Source organism: Lepidochelys olivacea (assembly GCF_965140295.1).
Source record: "Lepidochelys olivacea isolate rLepOli2 genome assembly, chromosome: 13".
Lineage (NCBI taxonomy): Eukaryota > Metazoa > Chordata > Testudines > Cheloniidae > Lepidochelys > Lepidochelys olivacea.
In genome coordinates, this window is record NC_140423.1 from 19,588,917 (window position 1) to 19,612,638 (window position 23,722).

The 23,722-nt window shown below is 46.4% G+C and overlaps 1 protein-coding gene across 1 annotated transcript in view; it reads left to right on the top strand.

Annotated features, from left to right (window-relative positions):
- Nucleotides 1–23,722, top strand: part of GDAP1L1 (ganglioside induced differentiation associated protein 1 like 1) — a 33,291-nt gene continuing 9,569 nt past the window's right edge. The window contains exons 1-4 of the mRNA XM_084645802.1: nt 1–271; nt 7,925–8,117; nt 13,502–13,675; nt 23,544–23,641. Of these exons, the coding sequence (XP_084501928.1) occupies nt 92–271; nt 7,925–8,117; nt 13,502–13,675; nt 23,544–23,641 (645 nt within the window). The 5' untranslated portion in view covers nt 1–91. The remainder of the gene's footprint in view (nt 272–7,924; nt 8,118–13,501; nt 13,676–23,543; nt 23,642–23,722) is intronic.

The window sequence follows — 23,722 nt, forward strand, 5'->3', positions numbered from 1 at the left end:
AATGATGCTGTTTCCATGAGCCCATGTGATGCTTGGATAGTGCAGCTGCCGCTGCTCTCTCCTTCCCCCGTTCTTCCAATCTCAGGCTGTCATGGCGACTCCCAACAATGCTACTCCCACCAACTGCAGCTGGTGGCCCATTTCAGCTCTTGAGAACGATGCAGGGAAATCTGCGGAGGTTGAGGACAGCCAGGACCCAACAGACCCTGCTCTCAGATCCAAGGATAGGCTGGTTTTGTATCACTGGACCCAGTCTTTCAGCTCACAAAAGGTAAATGCTGTGCTGGATTCCCAGGGAAGAATCACCTCCAAAATCCAGGGCATATCCCTGCCTTGGGAAAATGGCTTGGATGGGTGCTTTGTAGGATGAGTAGATTGGCTATTCCTCAGAGGTGAATAGGGGTACAGCTGGCAACCGGAATATTTAAATAGCAGTGTGTTTTGTGCCTGTATTTCTGCATTTTTGACAGAATCTGTCTGGGGTGGCGGTGGGGGGGTTTCTTTGTAATTCTGCCTTTGCTTTGGAGTCAGATTTTGTGCTGGGAGATGTTTCTGATTTATGATTCTGCTCCATCTAACACCTGAATCTTACCTGACAGGGAGAAGTGTAGACAAAGACAATTGCATTGAAATACTGGCTAGCTAGGACTGTCCTGGTGTTGGGGGAGGGGACAGTAGTCATACGTACAGTGGTCACCATTAGTTCCCATACATCCTGGCTCAGCACTGTGCCAAACAAATTTGCTCCTGATGCTGCAGCAATGCTATTGAAATCCTGTTCCCTCAACTCTCTGAGTCAGTTCAGAGCTGCCATGCATGGATTTTGGTAACAAATAACAATCAGTCATATCCTCCAGTCAATAGTAAATGTTCTTTTCTGCAGCTCAGGATAGCAGCCAATGTTCAACAAACCTGACCTTATTTTCATAGTCACCAACAGTCCCAGTTGTTCTCCTTACATTCATTAAATATGTGAGCTGAATTATTCATAGTGGAGAAGGTGAACATAAAGTTTTCAAGCTGCAAGGGCTCTGGGTTTCCATGAGAGCAGAATGTTCTCCCTTCACCCCAAGCACATTCCGGGAGGCTGTGGGGGCGAGGGGACGCAGGGGGAGGACAGGCTTCTGTGTGTGCACAGAGAAATCCTAGAGCACACAGTGCAGCTGGATGTCTACAAATGTTGAGTCCTTTCTTCGCACTCTTCTAACTAAGGTGTTTATTCTGCATTAGCAGAGCTGAGTCTTTAGGGTAAACAATCTGACTCCCATCTTTCCTTCCTTCCCTGCATTGCAATGTCCCTTTTGGGAGGTTGCTATTTGCATCCTTATCTATTGCTTTTCTCATTTGTCTCCCAGCACTGGGAGGGAAACAGTTAACCAGCCACTCACACAGGATTTTCTACAACCAATCCAGGCCTAGCCCTACCTCTGCCAGAACCACTCCATGAACACTATAGGGCACATTTAAAGTCACAGTGCACAATTTCATATTATTTATTGAAATCCCAATTTGATTTTTTTAAAGTCACTTGCAAAGAAATAACACCCTGAAACATGTTCACTGTAACTAGGGATTAACTAGCAAGACAACCTGTACATGTAAGTGTAATGGACACAGCCTGCTGGAGAAAGCAGATCTATGCCAGGTATTGAAATATCCTTCAAAGCCTCTTTCTGATAGGAAATTTCCCTTATGTTAGAAGTGTTGTTAAAAGTCCTCTAGGAGTAAAGCTGTTTCCAAGCCCCTGTCTCCCTGACTAATTGCACAGATCCATCATCTTGCTGCCAAAGTTGTTGAATATTGACTAATTGGGTGGGATTCCAGGGGCAAACCCTAAGACGTGGGGATCATCTGCTGAACCCCTGATTTGGCCCTCACTGCTGCGAAATAGGCTTTTAATTTGAAAAGGTTTCTTCTTTCAATCAAGGTGTCTGGCACAATAAAAGCTTCACATTTCTGTGCAGATGCCTGATGACAGAAGTACCTTGAAGTGCTATGCACAGCCAGGCCACCTGATCTAGCCACCCTGCAAAGAAATACCTGGGGTTCCTTGTTCTAGGTTTGGGCCCAGCCTCCCCATTCAGCACCATGGCCAGAGCATAAGATGGTCTCCTTCAGCCTTCCAGAAACAAGCTGGGGGAGACGGGGAGGGAAGCAGGGTTACCTGCACAAGCCAAAGAACCAGATTCATTCCTGTATAACCCAGTTGGGTTAGTTACCCTAGGTATAAATTTGGCCCAGTGTTTCTTAACCAGGCCTTGGACCTTCTTCCATTAATTGATGGTCCCCCTCAGACCTTGGGGGTGAGTTTGTGACCTACTGATGTCAATGGCAAAGCTCTCCTGGACTTCAGTAGAGCCAGGATTTCACCCTAGGTCTCTGGGATTCAGACGTATTGTCAGTGGCTCTCATACGCTGTGCACATCTGGAACCCAGACCAGTGATTTTTTTGTAAAGAAATAGTCTAGCTAAGCAAGGTCGCTGGATCTGGTGGCAGAATCCCTTGCAGTCTATTACCAGAGGTTTCTCAGAGGCTGACATGGAGATTCAGGGGACTGCTTTGATTAGTGAGCACTTCACAGCTTGGTTATCAGTTTGAATCCAGCCCAGGTCAGTTGTGACCCAAAGTAATTACCTTCCGGCAGCTCTTTGGAATCTCTTGTATGAAATGAGTTGGTGGGTCTTAGTCCAGTTCCTAGCAGATCAGCTTTCTATGTGATAAAAATTGCCATAGCAATTGGTCTGAACACCCTCCTTCTTGGCAGCCTCAAATGAGAGTTCAAGAAGTGAATAAGCCTGATAGAATGAATTCTTCTCTTAGCCTAGATGCAGTTCCTGACCTGTAGTCAGGGTGGAACTACACTGATGAAGGGTGCTGTGTGTGGGAAGGCTGCCCTGCTACTATGCTTGCTGTACATGTTCTGTGACTAGAGGAGATCCGTCTCCAGGGCTGTCGAGCTTGCTGCTTCCATCAGAACCAAAATGCACCAAAGGTTATTTTGTAGAGAGAGGCTTGCCCCGGCATGCCAGTGCTTATTATCATAAGAATCCTCTTCTACTCCAGGCTCTGAAATGGAGTCTGAGCTCAAGGTGGCTCTGTCTTAGCTTGAGTGGAAACCTCTTCCACATCCAGGTAGGAAGCATGGTCTAGTGGTTAAAGGACAACTCCAGGAGGAGAATCCTTAGAGTCCATTTGTGGTTTTGGCATTTATTCACTGTGTGACCTTGGGCAAGTCACTTCCCCATTCCATGCCTCAATTCCCCACCTGCAAAACGAGGATAATCGCACCCACCGACCTACCTCACAGTGGGGCTGTGAGATTTCATTTCTTAATGTTTAGAAGATGCTGTGAGAGGTTGGGGATGGGAGGTGCTACAGAAACACAAAGCACCTGATGACTATTGTCAGGCAATGTGGGTAGCAAATTGCTGTGCCAGGGATACACCGTACCATGCTGTACCTGCTGGACACGTGTGGTGACCCCTGCTGCAAGCTCTGCTTCTCCTGTCAGTTCTAGAACAGGCCACTGGCTCCTTAATGGCTCACTGATTAGAAAAGGGGACTGGGGCAATCGTCCTCAGTGGCAGGATCGGTTATCCCAGCACTGTCCCTTCTGGGATTTAATTCCCTTTCAGCAACACAGGGGCAGAACGAGAGGAGTCTGAAAACAAGGGGCACAGGCTTTGACTTGTTTTATGTTAAAAGGAAAAAATAAATTGTCGAGCCTATAAATAATGAATTGCTAGTTCTGCAAACTCTTTGTTTGGAGGCTCTAATAAAAAAAATGCTTATTTTTTAAAGTTTTATTTTTAGCAAATTCTAGTTGTAAGAAAACAATTGCTTGTTTGTTTTTAATTCAGAAGTTGTGTGTTAAGCACCTGTTAGGTGTCACACCAGTGTTTTTGTTTTTAGTCGTGTGCCCTACTTAAGTGATAGTGATGAACATTTTCAAAACCTATATGTCTAAAATTAGACTCCTAAGTTCGTGTTATGGATTCTAAATTAAGTGGCCTGATTTTTAGAGGTGCTGAGCACCCACAGCTCTTCTAGAAGTCAATGGGATTTGTGACTGTTCAGCACCTTTGAAAATCAGAACCTTAAATATGGGCTTGGAGGTCTAATATTGAACATGTGGGTTTGAAAATGTTAGCCAATGCATTTTATACGCTTTATACTTGCACTTCTCTAACGTTTTCCATGTGAGGATCTGGAAGCACTTTGTAAGTGTTACTAATTCTATCTCAAATCCTCCTGCCCCTGTGTGGTTGCTACCATTGTTCCAATTTTACAGACGGGGAAATTGAGGCACAGAGGTTTAGTTATTTACCCAAGTTCACATGGAAAGTCTGTCTCAGAGTCAGGGACAGAACTCACAACTCCCAGTCCCATGTCACAGCAAACCTGTCACTCCTGGAGTTATTTTTATTTAGAACAAGTAGAAAACAAACATCCTGGTATTAATACCATCCATCTGGACAATTTGTTGAGTGTCTGGAAAAATATAACTGGTTCATGTTCCATGTGCCTAGGAAGATCTGACAAATAACAACAAAAATCAAAGCTCAGTGCAATTTTGTATGTGAGGGTGCAAATGAAACAGGACTGGGTGCCTCTAAAAGAGCTGGATGGGCAGTGTGATGGGCCACGCTTTTGTGGTTGGTACTCCAGGCTCCCTGACTGTTCCCTACCCTAAGGATGAGGCCCTCACTGCCTGCCTCCCATTCAGCTGTACACAGTTCAACCTGCCTGATGCGTGTGCTGCTCACTGCATTGGGAGTCAATTTTGTAGCAGCCCAACCCCTCTGGCAGGTTAGAGCGCACACAGCTGAATGGGAGGCAATGGGCATTACTGGTACTGCCAAGGGCCTAGACTGGAAAATTGGCACAGCTGCCCAAAGAAGCTGGGATACTCACTGATCTAAACCCCTGACCTCCCTGACTCAGAAGAAGAAGCCAAGCCTGGTGCTCAAAAGCCATGTAAAGGGTGGGATACAGATATAAAGGAGGCATATACAGAACAGCTCAGGACAGGGAGTGCAAAGGTGCTTTAAGCCACCTATGTGTCTCCATAGTCCTCCTGGGTCAGGTGTGTTCTGGGATGGACCCTTTGGCTGATCCCTATACCACTTGCCAATGGCCTCATGGGGGTGATGTAGCGTTTGGGGGTCACTCACACACAGGTGGCATTGGCTGTTTCCCTTTTTCCAGGCCACACCTCCTCCATTGGCAGAAAGGCAGGATTTGGCATAGGAGCTATTAAGCCAGCTCAGAGGTGTCAGAGGATGACTCTAAACTGCACTGATCCTCCTAAGGCTTTGTATTCATGCAGAAGGACTCCATAGTTAGGGCACTGGCTTAGGACTCAGAAGAGCTGGCTTCTGTTCCCTGGTCTGCTGGGCTTCTTTCTGCCTCAGTTTCCACATCTGTAAAATGGGGATAATGATTCTGCCTTTCCTTTCTAAGGTGACTTGAGATCTCTGGCTGAAAAGTGCTGTGTAAGACCTAGGTGATATTATTTTTTATGATGCTGGGTTTAGAGCTGCTCAGCCCATGAAACTGGGAACTGGGGTCATACAGCAAGAATTTGGGAGCCTCCCTAAATGAGATCCACTGCGTGGCCAATAGCTCTGTATGTGCACCAGCTGGGCAGATGGAAGTAATATGGTGCCTACCATCATCCTAAAACAGACGTATGAACTGTACTAGGTATGGCAGTTTTTTCTCTCTGGCAGCTTTAGGAAGATTTCTAGAGGTGACTATCTGTAGATACACATAAGGAGCAGCGAAAGATGGAGAAGCCAGACAAAGTGCCTGAGTCGTGCTCCCCACTACTGCTGAGTAGTGAAACTGTGGGTGGTGTAGAAATGCACAGTATGTCTTTCTGTCTCAGCAGATCCCCGTGTTGGAAGGGAGTGGGGACTAGATTGGCTGATCAAAACACCACTCTCACAATGCGACTGGTAATCGGGTGATAAAACCATAAATCCAATCACACAGAAGCTTAAGGGCTTTATAAGCATTCACTGGCCTTTACCAGCTGATAGTGATAAGTCAGGGGACAGCCTGAGCTAAAGCACAGAGATCTGATTAGTCCAAACCTTTTGGTCCAAGAAGGAGTGCAAGTAGTGATGCTTTGCTTTAACACACACGGTATCTGCCATCCTCACAGAGAAGCACACAGAAATGTGCACACTCACAGAGACAAGCCCTGTTACACGGATACACACACAAGCACACTAATTGCCACACTCACAAACACCCACAAATGCACAGCATTTTGATTAAAAAACTAGAATATAAAATTAACATGGCACACAATAAATGGATTAAAAACTGGCTAACTGATAGGTCTCAAAATATAATTGTAAACAGGGAATTGTAATGAAGCAGATGTGTTTCCAGTGAGGTTCCACAGGGGTCGGGTTTTGGCCCTACTCTATTTAACATTTTTATCAATGACCAGGAAGAAAACGTAAAATCATCAGAACTCAGTACTCTTGGCTCACAGTTCCCTGCTCTAACCATGCAGCAGGAGCATTCAAGAAGCCAGACCCTTCTATAATATCAAATGTCTCCAGCAACAAGGGCCAGGAAAAAGGAAAGAAGGAAGTTACAGGCAACAAGGGACCTTTATGTACAGCATCTTCATCCAAAGTATATCACCCCGAATCTTTCACAGGGATAAACAACAGGAGCCAGGGAGCGAACAGAGGCAAAGGAGGAAAGAGATAGATAGATGGAGACTGTCTCACAGAGCAGGAGCTGTGGGGTATAAGGCTGTCTGACCGCATGGAGTGCTAGGAAAACAAAGGGAAAGGGGAGGGGATTGCAAGACGTGGCAGGATTCTCCCTGTTGGACATTTGCATTCTCCTCTCACCATGACACTCCCCTCTGCTTTTGGAACCAGAAATGTTCCCAAGGGAGCACTGACTGGCCGGAGCGAGGAAAACAGCAAGCCTTCCCCTGCTATGGCAACGATACTCCATGTATAAGTGCCGTCAGCCACTTTGGCATGTAAGGGAGGGGCCCAATAATCACCTGATGCTGTCCTGTCCTAGATTTGCAACGTGTGTATCATGGCGTGTCATTGTGTCTCAAGGATATCGCGTTCGGAGGAGCCATTGTGATGAAACATAATGGCACAAGAGGAGGACAGCATGCTGAGATTATGCCTGTCTCTGAGCAGCCCGTGACACCACCTGCCATCACTAACTTGTTAAATTTTCAAACGAGCACCTTCGCACTTTCTCCCAAGCTGCCTCTCGTGCCTGGGAGAAGCTCCCCATAAACATCCACAAACCCAACTTATTATCCATCTTCAAAACCCTCCTTACAGCTCTCCTTCATTGCCAGGCCTACAAAACACTTAACTGCTGGTGTGCAGAGACCACTGCCTATCATGCTGGCCAATATGGTCTCATTGTTTCCTTGTATTCCCCTATTGATCTGTATTCATCTGTTGTCTGGTCTTATATTGAGGTTGTAAGCTCTTTGGGGAAGGGGCTGTCTGTTCTGTGTTGTGCAGCACCTAGAACAACATGATGGCTGGTCCTAGAAATTATAATATAAATAAAAAGTTTCTGTGATTCTCTGAGACTGGGTAACAAAATATCACCTCTGCCTTCTACCTCCTTCTTGGCTTCTGGGAGAGATGCCAGAGACTCTGGTATGTTGGGGTCAGGGCTCCTCCTGATGTCCTGCTCCATAGGACGTGTCAGGTGGCATGAGGAATAATCCTAGGATGGGCACTCTACTGAATGCCCACTGGGAAGAGGAGCTCCAATCAGCCCTGTGCAGCACTGGGCCCCAAAGAGCCACAAGTGGCTGAGCATCACTGTCCTGTGAACTTTGTGGGTATGGGAGACCATATACAGAGCCTGGTGGGCAGCAATCAGACTTCTCTGCCCTGCTTCCTGCTGTAGGTCCGCCTGGTCATCGCAGAGAAGGGGCTGCCGTGCGAGGAGCGGGATGTCAGCATGCCCCTGACTGAGCACAAAGAGCCCTGGTTCATGCGTCTCAACCTCGGGGAGGAGGTGCCCGTGATTATCCATGGAGACAACATCGTCAGTGACTACAACCAGATCATCGACTACCTGGAGAAGAACTTCACAGGAGGTAAGGAAGGCTGGGTCAAAATTCATCATCAAAATGGGGTTTTGGTGGAAAATTGGGTTTCAGCTCAAGGAAGCTGTTGGTGAAAAGTGTCTGCTCTTCAAGGAAAATTTCAGCTTTTCTTTGACAACAAAACATTCCAAAGCCAAAACATTTTCAGCCAAAACTGAAAACTTTCAGCTGAAAACCAACCATTTCAATTGGGAAATGTCACCACAGTGCCTTATGGGAGTTTTAGTTCATGCTCTTCGTGTCCCCATTCTCCTTTATGAGTCAGGCTCCCCAGCAGGACTACTGTTTTTGTCTTTGGTTTGAGTTCTGGGCTATGTTCCAGGCCACTTCACCGATCCCCAGCTGTGACAACTCTATTCTTTCTATGCATCATCATTATGAGAGTTCATGTGCAGAGATGGGGTGAAACTGGAGCCACTTATTCAACTCTCCACCTCTACAACCTTTATGAGTTTGGATAAAATGAGGCCTAGCTCTGAACCAGCCAGGGCCAGTGAGATTTGGCAAAATCAGTGCCAATTGTGGTTTTTGCTCAACCTCTGCTTAGACCTAATAGTTCTGCAGGGTTTTGCCCCCTAGCAGGATGTCACATTGTCTGACGTGAAGCTTTCATAGCCTGCCAAAAGCAGCTTGCTCTGGCATCCTGGCCAGTAGCACCGGGCTCTGACATTCCTCTCTCTTGACTGTGCCTGCTTTTAGTGCACTGGGGCTGAGCTGGTGAGTGACTGCAGTCGGAGGGCAGGTTGGTATATTGCCAGTTGGGAGGAAATGAAAGGGGATGGCAGCCGTTAAGGAGGGCTGGAGGGGAGATGTTTACATTTGGTGTTACATGAATGTAGTGCTAGTGAGCGGCACAGAATTGCCATCCCTGAGGAGTGAATCCCATTATTTATCCAGAGCAAATGCAGCCTGGTTAGTGGCAGGGCGAGCTCCCCCACACTGCTCTGCCCTGGTGCTTCACCCTACGGGTGCACAGAGAGAGGGCCCGGGTCTCTCTGCTGAGGCAATGACTCACCAGTGCTTTCCTGAGTTCCCTTCATTTGCCAGAGCAGAGCTGGCCAGTTCAGGGCTGTCAGACTGGGATGAGCAAGCCGGGAGACTTCAAAGGCTTAGGAGGGAGGTTTTAACTCTGTCATCACGACGCTCATCACACAGCCTGTCACCTTAGGAATGGAGAGACTTTAAAAAACATCTTAAAATAGATTCCGAACATAAGGGAGCCTTGGCGGATCAGCGGTTGCCCTCCTCTCCTTGACTCCAGCACTCCCTTCTCACATGGCTCAGAGAAGGCATTCAGCAAAAGCAGGAAGATTCCCCACCCAATTGGAGGCTTTTTTTAGGTTTAGTTGAACTGGCTGGTCTCTGCTGAATGCCCAAAGTTTCAACAAATGCATCTTAAACAAAGCAAAGGACCATTTGTCACCAACCCTCCCAGCTTCCCAGAGGTTCCTGCTTATGGACCAGGCCAGGACCCAGATTTTGTTCAGTCTGAAAGTCTCTTCTCAGACACTTGGCTTAGCGGGCCGTATTCTGCTTTATTAATGCAACCTCACTAATTTCTAATCCCCAGTGAGCTCCCCCTTACAGATGTGACTTTACATTGTCTCTATTAGGGTTGCACACATCTAAATGAGGGCAGAAGATGCACATGTGGTAGCATCCTGTCACCAGCAGAAGGCATTGACCTAGCCAGTGACATGGAACAGCTCCTAGAGTGAAAGATAATTACAGATCTGCCATGGTGCTGGGGAAGGGGATGGGAAGGGGAAAAAAGTGCTCTGACCCTGGTTAGCAGTTCTATTAGTCATATTAACAAGCTCTGGAATCATGTCCAGCCCATTCTGGCCTTACCTGCAATGCCAGTCTTTAGAAGCTGATGCTGGCGAGACAAATCACTCACGCCATAAAAATGTTTCAATCCTGGAAGTGCTCTTTATACTAAGGATAGATATCTGCAAGGCTTCATTTTGTTGCAGGCTTGAAGCAGAGCCTAGCTCTGTTAGTTACCAGCAATACCCTGTGGAGTCACGTATAACAGGGCATCAGCAGCAATCGGCCCAATATGTGGAGTTTGTTCAGTGACCAACAGGGAGAACCGGTGCCATTCCGGTGAGCTAATGCCTCCGACACCAGCTGAAGGGAGTGGGTCTACAGCCGGAGCTGTTGCGTTTCAGTGTGGTTACTGAATAGCCTTGCTTGAAGGGCTGGCTATTCTGAATGTGTTGGGTTCCAACCCGGGAAACCTCGGCATGAACTGGTACGATGCTGGCTGGGAGCCAGCGGAAGGCACATGCGTGCTGGGGATTCTATAGTAGTGTTATTTAATTCCATTGGTGGTTGGTCTCAAATGAAAAGTCCCCATTTGTGGCTGGGATCTTGGCTCTTGTACTTGGTCCAGGGGCAGCATGAAGGTGAACGGCAAACTAGCAGCCCCATGAAGGACTTTGGCTCAACCACATCATGTTTAGAAGCTGTGAAAATCTCTCAGTCTGAAAAATTCAGTGGGAAAGGGTTTAATTTGATAGAATCCCCAAAACTAACAATGGAGACACCTCACTTGGTCCCATGCAGTTCATCCCTGGGGGCCAGGCCAGGAATGTTCCCGATAGTGCATTTACTAGTACCTTATAGACTCTAGATTTATATTATCCTAGGGAATAGCCAGCTCACTTATCTCTCGGGACAAGCCTTTCCCATTGCTGCGGATAGCACTTACTTACCCACCTCAGAGGGAGGTGATGAGGTTTAATTAGGGTTTAAACAGGGCTTGAAGATGCAGAGCACTACATACCAACTACCAGGGATTATTTCCCTCCCAAGTCTGATGTGCTTTTCAGTGTGAGGATGTACCACGGCTATAGCTATAACCCAAATCTTGGGGCTCATGCTCAAACACCCATAGAAGTCAGTGAGAGTTTGCCAGAGTACAGGCTGAGTAAAACTGAGGACTTCCTGGTTTGACTCCGTGCTTGGTGCAAGGAAATGGAAGTCCTGGGACCAGTGGAAGATTTCATCCAATCACAGCTGAGAAGAAATCAGATGTTCTCCAGGAACTGTTTAAATCCTCAGTGATTTTTTGGGGCCACATTTTCACTGGGTTTCCAGGAAGCACCTGCAAAATCCCCTGGTATGTACAAAACCCTGTATTGGTGGTACAAAGCCATTCAGATGCCATAACCAGCTTTCAGCGAGAAAAGGCAGGCACGATCCCAGACCTTTATTTAGCTATTGAAGATCCCTGAAGCAGGAATAGTAAGGTTTGCAACACAAAAACCAGCACTGTTGATTTACATATGTCTAAATGAAGCATTACTCTGTGAGTATTGGCGGCTGCTATGTGGCCTGTACCTGAACTGACTGGCAAAATGTACATCTGCAGTGAAAACACAGATCAGGTCGGATTCTGCAGCATGCCAGTGAGTAAGTCCTACTGACTTCAGAGGAGGCTGCACGCCATTGGAAGGGCTGTCAGCTCAGGTCCTTAATTAAGACGCAATGCGAGCCAATGTCTACAAAATGTCTCCCTAGAACTTTAATTTCTTTATCCCAGATCAAGAGCCAGGCCCCTTGAAGAGAACTCAGGAAGAGAGCACTGCACTGCAGACAGCAGACAGGCAGTATGGCTAACTGAGCCCCCGTGGTAAATTTACTTCACTGGCCATTAAAAGCGATCTATAAAATCCATACAAATGGCCCAGAAAAATAATGTTTCCCTCATTCCAGTGTCATCCCCTCTGTATTTTCAGCAGTGAGTCTAATAAAAAGAATGCTACCAACTGGCCCCTATAGCTCATACTACCAACGTGAAGCGAACCAGGAAAAATAAGCCTAGAAACAGCAAAGCCATAAAACATTGAAAGTTACAGAAGCTGAATGATTCAAAACAGACTGAGAAACTACATGTCCCGACTAGAGAAGAGAGGTGATCTTGTGGGTAATGCATTGAATTGGGCCTCAACAGAGCTGGACTCAATTCCTCGCACCCCCACAGTCCTTCTGTGGGACCTCGGACCAGTCACTTAGGCTGAGATTTTCAAAGACATCCGAGGGAATTAGGTACCCAACCCCCACTGATTCAAGAGGTGCCTAACTCCACTAAGCTCTTTTTGGAAATCCCAGCCTTAATCACTCTGTGTCTCAATTCAGGAATATTTCCTACCTCGTAGGGATACGAAGATGAACGTTCACAGTTGTGAGGTGCTCTGGTGCTGTACTCAAACAGAAAGAAGCTTTCAGACATCGTGAGCCTCCTTTCTTAGAAACCCCGCAGCCAAGGGCTGTTGCCAAAGATGTAGGTGCCACAGTGTGCCTAATTTGTGTGCATAATTACTGAGACTGCTTGAAGATGATCAGAAGGGTCCGTTTGCATGTGATTTGCATGTGAACTCACAGTAATTACATGGATATATTAGACTTGCCATTGTAAACAACCCTGGTGGGCTGTGGCTTTGAAAATCAGGCCACTAACTCACACATTTTGGCAAGAAGAGAAGGAACTGAATGTTGTTAGCCAGGAAGAGAAAGCTCTCACACAAATGTGATTGTGTCAGTGAGTGTGGGCTGATGACGCGCTGCATAACGCAGCCAGGGTTGACCTTACGGTAGTTAATATTAGAGCAGAACTATGAAGATGTAAAGTGCCATATAAGTACTAAGTATTGCTGTTATTATTGAGTGTTATGATTGTGGGTGCTTGGCAGTGCCCCAATTGGCATCCAGGAATTAGCATACAGCTAAAGCAGACGCGGTGGATCTGGTTTATAGAGAGGTGCTGTGGCTGTGCACTGATTGGCCAAGAGACCGCACTTGGAATAAAGAGTATCATAAAATAGTTCTGTTGCCCTAGAACTCCATACACAGGGCATTCAGAAAATGTCATCAATCCCGGATACAGAGGATTGGTGCCAGTTTGCTTTCCTGGGAACAGAACTCAGCACCTGATGTTTAGAGATGCAGAGAATTTGCAACCACCACTAAATTCAATAGGAGCTGCAGATACTCACTGACTGTGAGACCCAGGTCCTGAACATTTACGCTCAATGGGTGCGGGGGGAGGGCATACTGTACATGATCAACCTAATCAACCAGTGCACAGGAGGGACCTGTCCAACCAAACCAGGAAAGCTTAGCTCCAGGGTTAACTTCACTTGAGCCCCCAACATTCTGAAGGAAGGTGTTTCAATTAATGGTTTGATTCCATCTCTAATCAGAACTAGCACAAGCTAAACACAAACCGGTGTCGCAAAACAGGAAGTAATGAGCCACCCTAAATCAATCTCTGATCATCCCTGTGGCCTGGGGATAGTCAAGTCACATGGGAACAAGTTGACGTATGGTAGTTGTAACCAATGCCAACTTTTTGTTCCACGTTTCAGAAAACGTTACCCAGCTGATCCCCGATGCCGGGAGCATTCTTCATACAAGAGTGGTGCAGTACAGAGAGCTCCTGGACTCACTGCCCATGGACGCCTACACTCACGGCTGCATCCTCCATCCCGAGCTCACCACTGACTCCATGATTCCAAAGTACGCTACAGCTGAAATCCGCAGTAAGTTGCCTCCTTAGCAGGGCTGCCTACCGCTAGTGAACAGTGGGATGGTGGGGGATGTTTATTTCTTTCTATCTTGGCCCTATGCAAACTCCACGCCGACAGGTGCTGTTGACACACCTTTCAAAACACAAGGGCATAGGAGATGCAGCGTAAGCAGCATCACTTCTTTCCCCTGTGCTACTGCACATCATTTGGGCATGTGACTACATTTCACCTTCCGTGACTTCAGCCCTCTGTCGGGGCCTGCTCAAACAGATGGGTTCAGCAGGGTGCCCAGGAGACAAAGCAGAACTCTTCCTTGAAGAACAGGAGACTGTCCAGTGGCTTTCTGACCCAATACGCTGGCTTCTCTGGAAGCAAACGTCGGGTGTCACTCAGACTTCTGTATGCTCTTTACTTCAGTTGCCTTCTCCGGGAGCTTCACTCCAGATATTTATTCTCTCTGGTTCAAAGCCATTCTGCACGAGTTCCCCATTTACTCCAAGTCACTCACCTTTTACACCGTGCCCCTCCCCAGCGTGGAAAATAGACCTGAAACAATGGAAATCCTGCCACTTTGGAAATCTCAGTCTCCTTTTCTCATGGTGGATCAACCCTTAACCATTCCCCAGAGCTTACAGCTACAGCTGGTAGAAACATTTTGGACAGGAAGTTTTTCCATTGGAAAATGCCATTTAGTTGAACCTGCTATTTCCCGGGGGATGATCATGTCAAAATTTTGTTTCAATAATGTTGGAACATTCCATTCTGGCATTTTTTAAATGGAACGTTGTGATTTTTCATTTCACAAAATGGAAATTCTGGTTCCCGCACAACTCTACTCACAGTCAACTGCTGAGTGGCAAGGAGCATCCCTGGGTCCCTGTGAGACAGTGAGGTAGAGCCTCCGGACATAGTATCACCCTTGCTTCCTTCTGGGTCCCCTTCTCTAGGACAATAATCTTCCTGCAGGGTGTTGCCCAGGGCACTGCTCGCAGGATCCCAGATGGAGCTTATCATCCTCTCCAAGACGATTGTCTCTTTCCTGTTGGATATTTGTACCCTGTGACCAGAGAGGCAGATGGGGATTTTGTACCTGCTACAATAGGAGCTGCAGGACTGCTCTCATGACCAGGCACTGAGCATGCAATGGGGTGCAATTTCAGCATCAAGAAGAGCTGCTGTCAAAGCCTTGTCATCATAATAGATACAGACATAAAAACCCAGAGGGCCAGCTCTAGCCCTGGCACAAGCAGGTGCCAGTCCGTCGGGCTTCAGTGGAGTTGTATTATTTTAAGTCAGAACTGAACCTGATCCAGAGTGGCTAACATCCAGGCACTACGTTCTGCCAGAGTCATGACTAAGATGCTCAGCCAGTGAGTAGCCTCTTTACGGCTTTCTATGGCATTGTAATTCACTTGAGAGAATTATGGCTTGGTGGTTCTGATTCCAAACAACTAAGGTAGCAGATGGTCTGGAAAGGAGACAGAGAAATCGACTGCAGCCTTTGGGGCAGAGGGTAGGAGTCCATCTAGTCATGGTTCAGAAGGATCAGCCTCCATGCAACCAGGACCAACATTATCTCTCTCAGTTACTGGGCCCTTTGCAGATGTTTTATTCATACATGCAGGTGGAGGACATGCTGCACCCTTCATTATTTTATAAAGCATATTGCATTTGGATGCATTAGCTGTTATTGCTGAGGGGGCGCTGGTTGTCCAGATTGTTGTCCTGCACATTACAGCTCAGAGACTGCGTCAAACAGGGCACGTGCTGCATACGCTTAGGGCCCAGGTTTACGTGATTGCCGAGCGCATTCCATTCTAACATGTGCTGTCGGTTCATGAGGACTGAGAAAGCCCTCTGAACCACTGACGCCCAGTGGGGCTGTGCATTTTGGCGAGTACAGACTTTGGAGTCCTGGCCACAAAGGGGTTATCTACGCCCTTCACACCATGGAGGGGGATCCACACCAGTACTAAACAGGCCAGCATGGGTGCAGGGCTTTGCGTGGAAGAGGCCTGTGTGGATCCAGTGGCCCCCAAGGCCCAGGTAGGTGGAGTAGCAGCCATGGGTATGTGAGTGAGGTGGTGGAGGATATATTAGCCCTGTGGCCTGCCTGTGGGTTGGGGGAGGGACTCTACCCCCAAAGACTGCCAAGTGCCTTCCCTGAAACCCAAGTACTTTTGTTTTGAGCAGGAGGAGGAATATCACAACAGACCACATCAGGTGTCCAAATAACAGCCTCTCTTTCCTCCCTCTCCTTGTCTCTCTTTTTCTCCATCTCTTTCATGCATGCTTTCTCCTTGCTGCTCTGCTCTTTTTCATGTGTGCTCTCTCCTGCTCTCCTTCTTCCTCTCCTTCCCCACACCTCCAGTGGGTTATTTCATTATTATTTTCAATCATTTAAAGGTCATACGGGGAGACTGCACAGGGATTCAATTACAGACACTGGATGAAGCGACATAAGACTGTGTACTTGACCTTCAAGCAATCATGAAACATTGACAATACTTAATATAACTCAGCTGCAAGGACTACTCTTAAAGCACTGTTCTCCTCCGGAAAGTGACATTGTCAAAATGACACTGGAGGGCCCCACCGTTATTGCCTCTCAAGGACTCTGGATCAGAATGGCTCATGGATCACAGTTTACAAGTACAAAGATTTTTTACCTTTGACAAGCCCATCCTAGGACCTGGAATTCAAGCTCGGCTCATGCATCACAGACAATCAAACTTCTACTGTTGATAAGGTCCTTCTCGGCCAGATTTTCTTCAGGGTCTTTTGCTGTTTCATTTTCTCTTTCCCCATTTTACTTATCCTCTCCCTATGTACCTCAGGTTAAGCACCACCTCCCTTTCTATCTCATTCCCTTCTCAAGTCTTCCTATTGGTCAGTGCGTATGGTGGGATCTTTCTTGACATCAGTAGGTTTCTTATGTCGAGATGGTTGCACTCCATCACACGTGTGTGTGTCTATGTGCACACGCACACTATTGCTTTCTAACGGGTGGGAGCAGATCTGCTCATGTGGATAGTAGACCCTTCTACTGGTGAAGTTAGTGCCACTACTTCAATTTACTGAGTACCACCTTGAGGTTTTGGAGCACAGTGATGATTATCAGTATCTGTTTATATTGCGGTAGCCCCGAGGAGCTAGGCACTGGACAAACACAGACTACAAAGACGGTCCTTGCTCCAAAGAGCGTACCGTCTAAGCAAGCATAAGAGTGTGGGTTCTTTTCCCTATGCTGCATGCCTATGAAGACTTGATGACAACGCTGTTGTGAAGTAAAAGGCTTCAAGCTGTATGCCTAAAAGAAGTTCTCTAGGGTCAGGATTATGCCAGTCCATTGGATCAGTGGAACCAAGAAGCCAGGGTGCATTTCGGACTGGAGCTGCTGGGCAGCCACCTTGTCAGAGGATCTAGTGCCAGTGGGTGAGAGATGCAGAACAGAGAGAGAGGGATGTAGGATGAAAGAACATACCATTAAAGCCATTTATTATTTACTATTGTAATCCTGAACTCCTCAGCTCCTGGGACGGCACATTCATTAGAGGGAGAAAGTGCCCTGGCAGGACTGACTGAGTACTCCTTGCTTGGGAGGTAAACGTTGGGATGCTTTCTCGGGGTGACCAGAACTCCAGCTGACCTTGTTACCCCTTTGCCTTAGCAAAAGAGAGATTTGCGGGTGTCACCCCAGGTTGCTAGCCAGCCAACCAAGTTCCCTAGGACTCTGCCAGCCCTCTTTGCCTGGCAGGTAACGCTTGATACACCCTAGTCCCCAACCCCCCCGCCGTCCCCCCCCCAGAAGTGCATTCCTCTGCAGTGTCCAGCCCCTGCCACTGGACACTCCCAGAGATTACCAAGTCTGCTGTCTCCAAGACAGTATACACACCAGCCTGTTGGCTCGGCAGAAGTTTCGCACTTTACGTAACCACACTGCACTGGGATGAACTTATAGTAAAATGAATAACAGGTTTATTAATAGTGGACAGAGATCTAAGTGATAATGGGCAAGGATAATAGGAACAAACTGGTTACAAACAAAACAAAAGTATAATGAGCTTTTGAGTGACTAAATTTGGCAGGCTACAAACCTTGTATTAAGGCAGTTTTCTCACCTACCACTACTTCTTAGCATCACCAACCCACATGGTGGGGAATCCAGAGTTCATGGATGCAAAGAGCACTGACCTCTTTGTTCCCTCAGTGGTGGATTACCAAAATTTCTTTTTGCTTCTCCTTATATTCCCGCCAAGTTTATTGTCTGTGTCACCACTGTCATGATGAACCCCTGGCATTCAGACTCCAGCATCTTCCCATGCTGAGTTCACATCCTCATATTAATTTGTTCCTCCTGTTTACCTCTGATGCAAATGAACTGCCTGTTGTCTCTGGCATCACTCTGCTCAATTTACATTAGAGACAGGGAGATAACTATCCTGCCTCTTGACTGGCAGAAAACCTGTTTCTCCCTTTCTCTGGTCACAGACTTTAAAGCATAATATCGGTAGTTCCTCATACAGTGTTAATACGTACACTTCAAAGTGATATTAATGACTAGTGTGTCACTGACTTTCATTTGATATCTCACACAACATTCTTTGTGATAAATATCATGACAGCAATGTGTTAGGTGTAGTGAGTTTGTCAGGCTTGATAGGAGTTGCTGTTACATAACAGTGGCATTGAAGGGCTCGTAGGGGAACAGATATACAGAATTTCAAAGGTAGAGTTTGTAATTAATAAACCATTTGCTCAGCTCTTATAAAGGTCCCAGCAATGTCTATTTTGTATGCACAAGGCAAATGAGAGTTAAAAGAACACAACACAAACTGCTGATCTGATGGGGATAAAGCTGCGACAGCAAGGTATGCCACAGCAAGTGTTCAGAAAGCTTTAAAAAGTACATATGCTGGCAGCTCTAATAGGAATCCAGAAGAGGAAATGAAGAGCTGAAAATCATTTGAACCCCACTGGGGTTGGGATGAACCTGCTGGGGGATGACATGGCATTTAGCTTTTATTATTATAGTGGGACTGTGCCACCACTATTGTTAAGGTTGAGACCAGCTTACTGTTTACCAGCTGGTAAGTGCTTGAAATGTGCTGCAAGTATGTTTCAGCAAGGGCTGCCCTTGGGCTGCAGGTAAGAGGCATGACTTGGTGAATGTGGCATTTTCTGCAGCGTGTTGTGTCCCACAGAATTGCATTCTCTCATTCTTTGGTATGCACCCCAGCTGCCCTGCACTGTGTTAGGGACAGTGTATTGCCTGGTGCAAGGACTGCTTGCAGCAGAAAGAAAAGGAGTACTTGTGGCACCTTAGAGACTAACCAATTTATTTGAGCATGAGCTTTCGTGAGCTACAGCTCACTTCATCAGATGCATGCCGTGGAAACTGCAAGCAGACTTGCAGCAGGTTGCTCTGTGGTATTAGGAGAGGTGCGTCTGAATCCAGAGAGATCACAGACTCCTTAATTCTGGGCTGAGTCATGGTGGTTGTTCAAGAGGAGCAAAATGGTCTATTCTTGCCATGGGGATTTGTACCAGTGTAAGAACATAAGAACGGCCATACTGGGCAGACCAATAGAATCCTGTCTTCAGACAGTGGCCAGTGCCAGATGCTTCAGAGAGAATGAACATAAAAGGGCAATTATCAAGAGATCTATCCCTTGTCATCCAGTCTCAGCTTCTGGCAGTTGGAAGTCAGGACACCTAGAGGTCAGGTTGCACCCCTGACCATGTTTGCTTATACCCGTTGTTGGACCTATCCTCCATGAATTCCTCTAGTTCTTTTTTGAACCAAGTTATACTTTTGACTTTCACAACATCCCTGGCAACAAGTTCCACAGGTTGATTGTGCATTGTGGGAAGAAATACTTCCTTTTGTTTGTTTTAAACCTGCTGCCTATTGATTTCATTGGGTGATCCTAGTTCTTTTGTTGCGTGAAGGGGTAAATAACACGTCTTTATTCACTTTCTCCACACCATTCATGATTTTATAGACCTCTATCATATTTCCCCTTAGTAGTCTCTTTTCTAAAATGAACAGTCCCAGTGTTCTTAATCTCCTTGTATGGAAGCTGCTCCGTACCCCTTGTCATTTTTGTTGCCCTTCTCTGCACCTTTTAGAATTCTAATAGATCTTCTTGGAGATATGGTGACCAGACCTGATGCACTATTCAATGTCTGAGAGTACCATGGATTTACATAGTGGCATTATGATATTTTCAGTTGTCTTATCTATCCCTTTCCTAATGGTTCCTAACAGTCTGTTCGCTTTTTTGATTGCCACTGCACTTTGAATAGATGTTTTCAGAGAACTATCCACAATGACTCCAATATCTCTTTCTGGAGCTAATTTAGATCCCATCATTTTGTATGTATATTTAAGATAATTTTTTCCATTTCATCTGCCATTCTGTTGCCCCATCACCCAGTTTAGTGAGATCCTTTTGTAACTCTTTGCAGTCAGCTTTGGACTTGACTATCTTGAGTAATTTTTATCATCTGCACATTTTGCCACTTCACTGTTCATCCTCTTTTCCAGATCATTTATGAATATGTTGAACAGCACTGGTCCCTGTACAGATTCTTGGGGGACCCTGTTATTTACTTCTCTCAGTTGTGAAAACTAACCATTTATTCCTACGCTTTGCTTCCTGTCTTTTAACCAGTTACTGACCATGAGAGGACCTTCCCTCTTATCCCATGACTGATTAATTTTCTTAAGAGCCTTGTGAGGAACCTTTTCAAAAGCTTTTTGAAAGTCCAATACACTGAATCGACTGGATCACCCTTGTCCAAATGCTTGTTGACACCCTCAAAGAATTCTAACAGATTGGTGAGGCGTGGTTTCCCTTTACAAAAGCAGTGTTGACTCTTCCCAACCTTTCATGATTATCTATGTGTCTGATAATTTTGTTCTTTACTATAGTTTCAACCAATCTGCCTGGTACTGAAATTAAGCTTACCAGCCTGTAATTGCCAGGATCACCTCTGGAGCCTTTTAAAAAATTGATATTACATTACCTACTCTCCAGTCATCTGGTACAGAGGCCGATTTAAGCGATAGGTTACATACCAGTTAGTAGTTCTGTAATTTCGTATTTGAGTCCCTTCAGAACTCTTGGGTGAATAACATCTGGTCCTGGAGATGTATTATTGTTTAACTTACCAATATGTTCCAAAATGTCCTCTACTGACATCTCCATCTAGGACATTTCCTCAGATTTGTCACCAAAAAAGAATGGCTCGGGTGTGGGGATCTCCCCCACATTCTCTCAGTGAAGCCTGAGGCAAGGAATTAATTTAGCTTTTCCACACTGTCCTTGTCTTCCTAGAGTGCTCCTTTAGCACCTCGATTGTCCAGTGGTCGCACTGACTGTTTGGCATCTTTCCTGCTTTTTGGCGTACTCACAAAAATATTTGCTGTTAGTTTTTGTGTCTTTAGTTAGTTGCTCTTTAGATTCTTCTGATAGCAAACATAACCATATGGGCAGGGATAAGTGTAGGTGATGTCCTAGAGAGAATCCTTAGGACAAGCGACAAATGGTAGAAACATCTGGCATCTCTGGGATGGTTTGTGCAGAGCAGGTGAAGTGGTTTGGTCTAGGCCGGGTAGAGACAGTTGGTGATCCCTAAGCCCACCTTAAATGTGACTTTTGCCTTAGCACGGACATGGACTGACAGTTTTTGTCTCGTGCTCCATGTCGCTCCCACAGTGCTCCATATCATCCAGAAGGATAGCGAGCTGTGATGTCTGCCAGGGGCGCTTTATGGCATCCCTTATAGAGGGCAGAGTTAAGATTCTGGGGGCGGGACTGGCATGCGCCTTAACTCTGCATTTCCTGGTTTTCAGAGGTTTACGTCTAAGTGCACTCAACTTTCATGCACTCACGAAACCCTGACGGTCAACCTGGACTCTCGTTAAAGAAGTTTTGGGTGATGAATAAAGAACTCTCTTTCTCTGAGTTGTTTATGATCCACAGTAGGATGCATGTGTAAATCACAGAGTAAAAGAACGGAACTGAGCCAGGTATAGGGGAAATGTGGGGCAGACTCCATCCCTCTCTTCCCCAATTGCCAAGGCTCCTGATCTAGCAACAGAGTTAGAGAGAAGGAGGATGGGGGGCTTTGCTGATCATCTCAATCCTGACCCACAGCATGCACTGCTATTCTGGGTCCTAGGCTCCGCAGACACAGCTCTGCCCATGCCCCAAAGCTGCCTGCAACTCACTCTGTATTCCACTGCTGGGTTCTTCTTGCACGGAAACTACTGACTCTACCAAATGGCATAACTATTCTTTAAAATCAGTCCCGTGACCTGGATAAACAGCCAGGTCCAACTTTCACTTGCAGCAGAGTGAGGGGGGTAGATGAGGAAATATCTGTATCGTACTCGCAACCCTCTCCCCAACCCTAGGCCGCTATGCCAGGTACACCTCGCCCCTCTCAAGGAGATGAGCAGTGGGCTGGCTGTGATACTGTACAGACATTAATCACTCTGGCTGTGCTGGGGAATGAAGGGAAAGCCAGAGGCTGATTTATAGTCTAGCTCTGCATCTTGCTGAGCCACTGATGTTGTCATAATTACCAGTGATCATTTAAGGGAGGCACAGGAAAGCGAGGGGGAAGAGAGTCATTACTGGGCTATCTTATCCATTGAAGAGTCTGCAGAGGTGTCTGTTTCTAATCTAGTAACCTGTTCACCGCTTCATCTGCTACCAAAAGCAAAGTGTCTTGGACAGGTGATTCTCAGAGGAAGGGTGAACGTGCACTGCATACCTTGCTGTACATCTAGCTATACTTAAGGTGTTGTTATTATAGGCCAAGTCCTGCATTCCTGCCACATCCCCAAATCCCAGTAACTTCACTGGGAGTTTGGGATCCCAAAGAAATGCAGGGTCAGGCTTAGGCCATAGAAGTGCCCAGGGAGGCTATTCGTACTCCTTGTTGCTGGGGTAGTATGTATCTTCCTGGTATAATGGCGCTAGCCATGCCTCTTGCTCACAGTGGAAAGTGTTCTCATCTCTAGCTTAAATCAGGCTGTTGCTTATTAATGATCAGTTATTATTATTAATAAACCAGATTCAGATCCCAGTTACACTTCTGTAAAATCTGGAGTAACTGCATTGAAACCACCAGTGGGACTGAGAACAGAATTTTGCTCGACACGGCCCAGATTGAGAAAAGCACCAGTTTCAATGGGATTTAAGCATGTGCTGACGTGCTTTCTGGTACTGTAAGTTCTTGCATATTCAAGTAGCACTTTTTACACAAATGAACTGCACCTCAAAGTGATTTATAGATGAACGGCCTTGTTTTCAAACTGTTCTCTAGATGATGCTCACAAATCCCTATCAGTTACACTCTCCAAGGATAAACCCGCCAGAGCTGAACTAAATGGCTCAGCAAATATTTGCTGTGAAAGTTAATGGGTCAGATCCTTAGTTGGTGTACACTGATTTCAAGAGAACCTCACCAATTTACCTGAGGATCTACCTTCATGTTTTTAGCAGGATTTGCACAATCACAAGGTTCATGGGCAGCTGCAGTTTTTGGCTGCAAGTAGATCTGGATTCTGCCCACCACCCAGGGGTAAAATATTGACTCATCCTCAGCTGGACATGTACCATTTCCACAGAAGAATGGCTTCAAAAGGAAGTCACCAAGGCTGAATGAGGCCACTATACAGACAGGTGTGCAGTAGAAACCATTTTTCGTGACGTAATGAATGGTGGGAGAATGACAGTTTCGTAGCCAAGAGGCTCTTTTCACACAGTGCCAGGTCGGCATCACCACTGCTGAAACTCGCCTTCCGTCTGCAGTGCAAGAGGATGCAACAGCTCCCCCAAACTGTCCTTCTGTCTCTCCCCAGGACACTTAGCTAATGCCAGCACGGAGCTGATGAAGCTGGACTACGAAGGGGAGCCCCAGCTGACCGAGCCATACCTTTCCAAACAGAAGAAACTCATGGTAAGACGTCTACAGCAACACCTGGGACTTTATTTCTAGGAGGGAGAGGGAGGATGGGTCCCTGATACTGGTCCATTGCTG